Below are 9,565 nucleotides of genomic sequence, written 5' to 3'. Positions count from 1 at the left end.
CGCCACCTTAGGTGTACGTGGCTGGTGCCTTAGCCGGTTGAGGTATAGGCGCCGAGCCTTTTTGGATTTTCTTTTGTTTCTCTGGTAGCTTTAGGAGTTACCACTGCAAACTGAAATTCCGAATGTCAAATGCTGAACTCGTTATGATTCAGTTGGTACTATCATTAGATGGACATATCCTTTTATTTCCTTGAAATCGTATGGTGAAGATAGGGTGAAAAAGTACTGATGGTCACAGTCCTAGGAACGAAGTAGAGAAAGCAGTCAGAAGTCTGCACTTCCCACTCTACTTTAAAGATTGAAGAGCCATAGGCAATGAGAAGTGAAAATGGTTGAAATCAGATACTAAACAGGCTCGACTTGAAAGATCAAAATAAAGCACTTGGAGATCTGACTAACAAATTAACGTTGACTTGAGCCTTAATTATTCTGTGAAGTTTGGTGGATTTCTTTAAGTTTTTAAGTCGGGATATGTGCACCTTAGAGTTTTTATTTTGTGCTTTTTTCTACCAAAAGAGTTGCCTCAGTGTTTATATTTGAAATGAGAAAATTTTTAAACATCCTTTATTGAGATAAAATTTAAAGTATATAATTCAGTCATTTTTAGTATGTTTTAAATATACTAAAACCATCACCGCAATCTAAATTTAGAACATTTTCATCAATGAGTGTGAGAAATGGTACCCTTTGCCTTTTAGATTAAGTTTTTGTCTGGGTTTAGTGGCGCCTCCTGCACATTGACTACATTGGCTTTGGCCATTCCAGCTTTTTCACTGGCTCTCAACTTTCCTAGATGAAGACTGCTTAAAGATTGCAAATAACATTTAATTTGACTGTAATTGTACCATAGTTTAAAAGATGACTTTTGTGGATAGAGTCAAATACAGTAATTTAAAGCTCTAATTCTGAAGAATATACAAAGGGAAGGATAGAAAATCTATGGGAAAACTTAAATATTTATGGTATAGTAGTATGTGCTCATCCCTCTGGTTGTCCTGTTGCTATAGTCCGAATGTTTGTGTGTCCCCCCTCAAATTCATGTGCTGAAATCCTAATCTCTAAGGCAATGGTATCAGGAGGTGAGGACTATGTAAGGTGATTACGTCATGAAGGTGAAGCCCTCATGGATAGGGATAGTACCCTTACAAGAGAAACTCAAGGGAGCTCATTTATCCATAACCTCCTCAACGTGGAATAGAGCAAGAAGACACTGTCTGTGAAGAGGACCCTCACTGGATGCCAGATTTGCTGGCACCTTGATCTTGGACTTCCCAGACTCTAAAACTGTGAAAAATAAAATTTTGTTGTTGATAAGCCACCCATTTTATTGTATTTTGATAAAGCAGCCCAAACGGACTATGACAACTATGAGCTACTGGGATAGCTTCTCTAATTTCACGTGAATTCATAGCAGCCACTATTAATATTTGTGCTATAAAATATTTTACAATCAAGCTTTGAACATACTTATGTTTTTGATTATGTGTTTTTAAATTTCAGATGCCAGATGACCTGATGAAGAGACTAAATATAGAGATGCATGCAGTAGTCAGAATAACTCCGGTGGAAATCACCCCTAAAATTCCAAGATCTCTGAAGTTACAACCCAGAGAGAATTTAGTGAGTTCAGTATATATGTTATATCAAAATTCTTCTACAAGTGTTTTAAAGTTTCTAGTTGCTTTAGCTGAGTGATAAGGATGCTGTACTTCTTTTTGATAGAAAGACAAGTCTTTCCTTAACATGTGTTAAGATATATATAACATAAGATATGCCATTTTAACCATTTTTAAGTGTATAATTAAGGGGTGTTAATTACATTAGTAATGTCGTGCAACCATTACCACTACCTATTTTCAAATTTTTTTTATCACCCTAAACAGAAGCAACCATTACCACTACCTGTTTTCAAAATTCTGCCATCACCCTCACAGAAACTTTATACTCATTAAGCAATAACCGCTCATCTTCTCAATATATCTCTATAGATTTGCTTATTCAGTATGTGCTTTCCAATAAGTAATATTTGTCCTATGTATCTGACTTAACATACTGATTTTGAAAGTTCATCTATCTGTAACATGTGTCAGAACTTTATTCCTTTTCATGGCTAACTAGTATTCTCTGTGCGTGTGCCACATTTGTTTATACATCCATCTGTTGATGGACACTTGGGCTGTTGTCTGTTTAATTCCGCAGTGAACATTGGTGTACAAGTATCTGTCTGAGTTCCTCTTTTCAATTCTGGGTATATACCTAGGAGTAGAACTACGGAATCATACAGCAGTTTTGTGTTTCATTTCTTTAAAAGCCAAAAAGTCTTAATAAATGATGAATACATATTTTGTGCCAATGCAAATGTGGATAATTTTGGCTTTTAAGAGAATATTTTTGCTATACCCATGTAATTTTTTAAAATGTCTGCCTTGCTTCAGTACTAATATTGCAGCTTTAAAGACTACTAGACAGTTTTACTCTTCAACTCAGTTATTTCTTTGGAAACCAGTATGGTCAGGAAATGAGATATTGAATTTAATTTAACAATATTTTTAGGCCAGGCATCGTTGCCTCTTTTGCACTTTGGGAGGCCTATTTGGGAGGATCACTGGAGCCCAGGAGCTCAAGGCTAGCCTGAGCAACATAGTGAAATCCTGTCTCTACAAAAAATAGAAAAATTAGCCAGATATCGTAGCACATTCCTGTAGTCCCAGCTACTGAGGAGGCTGAGCCAGTAGGAACACTTGAGCCTTGGAGTTCAAGATTGCAGTGAGCTAAAGTAACACCACAGCATTCTACCCTGGACAACAGAGTCAGATGCTGTCTCAAAAGCAAAACCAAAACAAAATTGTTTTAATATAGTATTACCATGTGTATCAGTTTGAGTTAGCAGTTTTCAAAAAATTATAAAGGAGAAAAATTACTGTTGTATTATATATTCAAGTAAGTGGACACATGCACATACACACACACAGCTCCAAGCCTGGAATTGAGGATTATGCTTTTCTCCTGTACAGTAGAGGGAAATGAGAGAGAACGGGGTTGGAATGGGTATTGAGAGAGCCACATTATGTTTTGTGTCTCACTGAGCATACAGAAAAGGAGCATTTAAAACTTTTACACTTAGCTCCGTGCCTGTGGATCAATGGCTAAGGTGCCAGCCACATACACCTAAGGTGGCGGGTTCAAATCCAGCCTGGGGCTGCCAAACAACAATGACGGCTGCAACCAAAAGAATAGCCAGGCGTTGTGGCGAGCGCCTGTGGTCCCAGCTACTTGGGAGGCTGAGGCAGGAGACTTGCTTGAGCCCAGGAGTTGGAGGTTGCTGTGAGCTGTGATGCCAAGGCACTCTACCCAGGGCTACAGCTTGAGGCTCCATCTCAAAAAAAAAAAAAACTTTTCCACTTAACATAAATGTTTCTCATGCCACACTGTACTCATTGTACATGTATTAACTGTAATGTGAAATCCCAAATCTGTATCTATAGAATATGAAAATAATTTTCTGCCTTTGTTTGGAAACATTTATGTTTTATTAAAGGGATAAGATGATAAAATAAAAGAGTTAAAGTTCAGATATTAAGATAATTCATCATTATTCTTTTCTTTTCTCTGGCAGCCGAAGGACTTAAGTGAAGAAGATATAAAATCTGCATTCTATTCATGGCTACAGCAGTCTACTACCACCATGCTTCCTTTGATAATATCAGAGGAAGAAATTATTCAGCTGGGAATTAAAGATGGTGGGTAAATTTATTACTTCGACTTTTTTTTTTAAATAGTCCTTTTCTTCTTTAAAGACAAGTCTGACTCTGTTCTCAGGCTACAGAGCAGTGGCATGATTATAGGTCACTATCGCCCCAAATTCCTGGCCTCAAGTGATCCTCCCACCTCAGCCTCTTGAATAGCTGGGTTGACAGGTGTGTGCCAACAGACCCAGCTAGTTTTTTGGTTTTTGTAGAGAGGGGGTACCCTGAATTCTTAGCCTCAAATGACCCTCTACCTTAACCTCCCCAAATTCTGGGATTATAGATGTGAACCACATAGCCAGTCATGCATTTTTAATTGTTTTTCCAACCTGTGACACGTATGAACAGTGAAATATGTAAAATTAAATAGTAGATTTAACATATTGAACAATCCCTTTAATTTAAATACATTTGACATTTAAAATATTAAATTGTTTCATCTCTGTTCCATACTAACTCTCCATTTACTACTTTCTTTCCAATAGGTTTGAAGGAGTTTTCTCTGAGTATAGTTCATTCTTGGGAAAAAGAAAAAGAAAAATATATTTTTCTGTTGAGTACCAATCTGCTACAGAAGACCACAATACAAGTAATTCAAAACCGTTGGATATTTAATAAAACAATGCGTCATATGTGATTATTAATAAAGTATGAATTTCCTTTTAACACCTTGCATCCTGAAGTATGTTAGAAACCCAAATAATAAGAGTAAGGAATAACTTGATTTAAAATATTTTATTCTATAAGCTTTTAAAATTATGCTAATTATTTAAAGATGAATGTCTTAGCTCAATAAAGTATCAACAATAGTTAATTGTCTTAACTGGCAAATGGATTATGATTTAAAATTCTTCTACTATTGAAACAAAAGAAAACTTAGTTTTATTTCTATTTTTACATGTAAGTTTGCTGAACATTTTTTTAAAAGTTCTTAGATTCTCAACTTGACACAAATATTATCAGATCACTTTTCTTCCAGAAGTATTTTAATAGTGATCTTTTTAGAATATTATTTTTTAGTTAGGCTGTTCATTCTTATCATTATAGAATTGATAATGCTCTAGTTGAGAATTTCACTGGTTTCTAACTAGACACTGTTTCTTTACTTTTGAAATATAATTGAAGCAATTCAATTCAGAGAAGATACAAATGTAAGAACTGTAAAAAGAATAATTCTGACACAAATTACAATTGCACATAAAGATATATCTGCTAAATGTCTGAAGATGACTTTCTTTCTGTTTATTGACTATAAATATTTGTGTTCCCTGGATGAATAAATTATTGTCAAGGGTGTTTTAAGTAATTACCTTGCATGCATAACTTATCTATTCTCTCTGGCGTAACAGAATCAGCAGTTCAGTTTTCTGGGACCCTTGAAAAATAGGCAAAAGACATACATTGAAATGTAAAACTGATTTTTCCTTGCTACTGTAGGTCCTTCTAGATGCTATGGTAAAAGAAGAAAAGAGTGAGGAAATTGACTTTATCCTTCCTTTTTTAAAGCTGAACTCTTTGGGGTAAGAAGTTATGGCCAAACGAGTATGTTTAAAACGGAGACATGTTTTGACAATGTACCTGGCGGGCTTTTCCAATATTAAATATTTGATAATATTTGTGTAAATATTAAAGTGCATGTTAATGTCAATGAGTTGCCTTCCTAATGCATTAGTAGATATTTTTTCCCAAGATTGTCTCTATCTTCACACCTAGTTTAGTATTGTAATTTGCCTAATCTTCTTAGATAACGACAAATCTAAAGCTTACTAGAAATTTGTCTTTGAGAGCTGACAGATGAGAAGAAAGTCAATAGAGCTAGGTCGTATGTGTTTGAATAAAACAATAATTCCTGGAACAAATAAATATATTTTAAGAGTTAAATGCAAAAACATGAATGGAATGTTTGAAAATATTTCAAATTAAGTTATTCCTTCACTATTACTGTAAAATTGGGATTATTTCTATTTTTATAAACATTTAAAACAAATCAAAAAAGAAACTCCTCTTAAGTTCTTTATTTCTTATGCAGTATGAGAATCTCATTTAAACATTTCCTCTTAGAACTCTTCATAGAGGCTTTTGGTAGATGTAATAGTAGCGATATGATTTCCTGTAATAGTATAATTTGTAAATGTTTTAGTAAAAGGATTAAATCATAAGCGAAAAATGTTTAAATATAGCACCAAATCCATCAATATAAAGTAAGATCTCTTCAGTCCAGACTCAAATCTTAGGAATTTATTATTTCTATTACCATAAATAAAGTAGTAGAGTCAATAAGTAGGTTACAGTTAAGTTTATATAATCTACAGATTGAAACTAGATTTCAGGGTGATGTTTAAGAGGATGTTTTCATTGATCCTCAGCACTTCAAAAGCATCCTTTGTGATTATGTTGATTATCTAACTAAAAGTCACTAGGGGGTGTTTGTGTTAAGACAGAGTCTTTAAGGAGTTTCACAAGGGAAAAAGTTTTCGTTACTGCACCTGTTAGGAATCAGATTTGGCATTAATATTTACATTCTCTCAAGTAAAGGAGAATTTCTAAGATTTTATTCTTTTGAAATTCATTAACTAGACTGAACAGGAGAGTTTGAGCATTTTTTGTAGCTGGATTTTACCCTGCTCCCATCTTTTATCATCTAACAATTTATGTATTTCGCAGCGGTGTGAATTCCTTAGGCAGAGCCTTCATGGAGCACATCACGCATAGCCTCCTGGGACGCCCTTTGTCGCGGCAGCTGATGTCCCTTGTGGCAGGACTTAGGAATGGAGCCCTTTTACTTACAGGAGGAAAGGTGTGTCCTTAAAATATGCTCACTGTCATTAATAACTTTTACTTTCTCTTTCTTTGGGTTTTGATCAAATATTATATAGGGTTATTAATATGAGATATGGATAGCATTCACTTATTCACTTATATTTTTGTGTGCCTGCTATTAGGTATTGGGGGAGTGATAATGAATTACTACATCAAAGGGTGACACCCTACCCAAGGGGATCAAAGAAAATTGAAATTAAATGAGAATAATTTTCATTTATCTAGAAAATGTATTTAACATTCATATTCTCTTCTATTAATATTTAGTGAAGCATTATCTGTTTTTAAAGATAAAAATTTAAATATTAGGGATTGTTTTAACTAAGATATTATAAAAAATGAATTTTATGTTTATGTCTATGCACTGTAATGGGCATTGGATGTAGCCAGCTTCTAGGATATTGCCAGTTTAAAGGAAGAGACCTGTATTTCCGTAATGCCTGCATATTCCACCCAGCCTCTACAGTGAGGTATTCTTGTTAATTGAGGAGTCTGAATCTTGGTGGTTGCTGCAATGACAGAAGATATTTCTGTGATTGAATATATTGCGAACTCTTATGAGGCAATTATTTTCTAGGGAAGTGGAAAATCAACGTTAGCCAAAGCGGTCTGTAAAGAAGCATTTGACACCCTGGATGCCCATGTGGAGATAGTTGACTGTAAAGCTTTACGAGGTATGAATATGGTAACACTCTACATGAATCCTTTCTTTTCTTTCTTTTTTTTTTTTTTTTTTGAGACAGAGTCTCAAGCTATGACCCTGGGTAAAGTGCTGTAGCGTCATAGTTCACAGCAACCTCCAACTCTTGGACTTAAGCGATCCTTTGGCCTCGGTTTTTCTATTTTTGATAGAAATGGGGTCTCACTTTGTGCTCTGACTGGTCTTGAACTGGTGAGCTCAAGCAATCCACCCCGCCTCAGCCTCTGAGATTGCTAGGATTATAGGCATGAGCCACTGTGCCTGGCCTACGTGAATCCTTTCTTTGGTAGAAAGATGGAAATGTTGTTATTAACATGATAAATTAATCATATATAAATAATCATGAATATGATAAATGCCATCTTATCTTTTTTTTTGAGATAGAGCCTCAAGCTGTTGTCCTGGGTAGAGTGCTATGGCATCACACCTCACAGCAACCTCCAACTCCTAGGCTTAAGCGATTCTCTTGCCTCAGCTTTCCAAGTAGATGCCCACAGGTGCCCACCACAACGCCCAACTATTTTTTGGTTGTAGTTGTCATTGTTGTTTGGAAGGCCTGGGCTGGATTCGAACCCACCAACTCAGGTGTGTGTGACTAGTGCCTTAGCTGCTTGAGCTACAGGTGCTGAGCCCCATCTAATCTTTAATTTTTTTGTTTATCATACAGTGACTGAAATTTCTTAGAAATTTTAAGTCTTGGCCTTTCTTACATTTTGATAAAATTTCTAAAACTCTCCATATTTGATGGAGGCTTTTTTTTTCATAGCCAAAACTCAAAGACCATATTCCTAGAAATGCCAACTCTAGAGAAAGTATTTAGAATATACTCGGGTGGTGCCTGTGGCTCAAAAGGGTAGGGTGCTGGCCCCATATATCAGAGGTGGAGGGTTCAAACCCAGCCTTCAGCAAAAAAAAAAAAAAAAAAAAAAAAAAAAATATATATATATATATATATATGCACACTCTAGTGGTATAAATGATCTCTAAATTACAATGAGAAACTGACAGAGTGGTTGCCTCAGGGGAGAGAACATATGTGGCTGTGGACAATGAGAATTACAATTTTACATAATATACATACTTTTGTACTTTTTAAAATTCTATGCATTTATATTGTTAATTATTCAATTAAATTAACTCAAAATGGTTAACTTTCCACCCTTGGCTGCTACTACGGCATAGTCCCACCTAGTTTTTATACTCTCAGTCTCATACCTGGTAAAAGAGAAGAACTGAAATAGCCTTTGAAAACTCATCACTTCATTTGCAATAATGGTAATGTCCATCTCTGAGTCCTGCGTGAAGCCTTAAGTGAAGATTTTACTTTAGATCTAAGGTAACAGGAAGTCTTTATAAAGGCTTATGAATTTGTGTGTTTTCTATTTTTTGAAAATTAACTTTGGGGTGGCACCTGTGGCTCAGAGGAGTAGGGCCTGGCCTCATTTGCCAGAGGTGGTGGGTTCAAACCCAGCCCCAGCCAGAAAAAAAAAAAAAGAAGAAGAAGAAGAAAATTAACTTTGTAACTCACAGAAAGCTCAAAGCTAAATTTGTGATTCAGATACAGCAGCTATGGGGTTTCTAGGCAACTACATTTCTTTTCAATTTTACCTGAATCTTGACCCTTTACTCTCATTTATGTTTTCCCACATCCTGGTTTTTTTTTTCCAATTTTATTAAGTCAAATATACATAGATCATGAATACATTCATGCATATGTGGGCTACAATGTGCTGGGGGTTTTTTTATATATACAATCTGACATATATCAAACCAATCATCATAGCTTTCACCTCATTTACTTAATTATTGTGCCAAAACATCTATGTTCTACACTTCACAGATTTGACTTCTACCTTTGTCATATGCTCCATAGATGTGGTCCCGCCTTTTACCCTCCCTCTGTCAAGCCTCCTCCATCCCCTCCTTTCCCACTCCTTTTCTCTCCTTCATCCTGGGCTATAGTTGTGTTCTACCTTTCATAACAAAGTGTGAGTAAATATAAGTAGGTTTCATAGAAGTACTGAGTACATTGGATACTTTTTCCTCCATTCTTGAGACATTTTACTTAGGAGAATATGTTCCAGATCCCTCCATGTAAACATAAAAGAGGTAAAGCCTTCATCTTTTTTTAAGGCTGCATAATATTCTATGGTATACATACACCACAATTTATTAATCCATTCATGGGTTGATGGGCACACCACATCCTGTTTTTATTTAACTATTTTGTTACAAGCTATTGAAAATTCTCTATGGACTGAGACTGGGTATAAATAAATACATAACATACAAAAATTAT

The 9,565-nt window shown here is 35.3% G+C and overlaps 1 protein-coding gene across 1 annotated transcript in view; it reads left to right on the top strand.

The window, feature by feature from the left end:
• The window catches only part of PEX1 (peroxisomal biogenesis factor 1), a 41,700-nt gene that overhangs the window by 10,648 nt on the left and 21,487 nt on the right, over positions 1-9,565 (top strand). Inside the window, exons 6-11 of the mRNA XM_003782663.3 lie at positions 1,501-1,620; positions 3,617-3,740; positions 4,232-4,335; positions 5,184-5,266; positions 6,411-6,543; positions 7,144-7,240. Coding sequence (XP_003782711.1) covers positions 1,501-1,620; positions 3,617-3,740; positions 4,232-4,335; positions 5,184-5,266; positions 6,411-6,543; positions 7,144-7,240 — 661 coding nt within the window. The remainder of the gene's footprint in view (positions 1-1,500; positions 1,621-3,616; positions 3,741-4,231; positions 4,336-5,183; positions 5,267-6,410; positions 6,544-7,143; positions 7,241-9,565) is intronic.

The sequence above is a fragment of the Otolemur garnettii genome, unplaced genomic scaffold (genome assembly GCF_000181295.1).
Source record: "Otolemur garnettii isolate 467f Iridium unplaced genomic scaffold, OtoGar3 scaffold00005, whole genome shotgun sequence".
In the NCBI taxonomy this organism is placed as follows: domain Eukaryota; kingdom Metazoa; phylum Chordata; class Mammalia; order Primates; family Galagidae; genus Otolemur; species Otolemur garnettii.
Note: the sequence above shows the minus strand (reverse complement) of the source record. Positions and strands in the feature narration are given on the sequence as shown.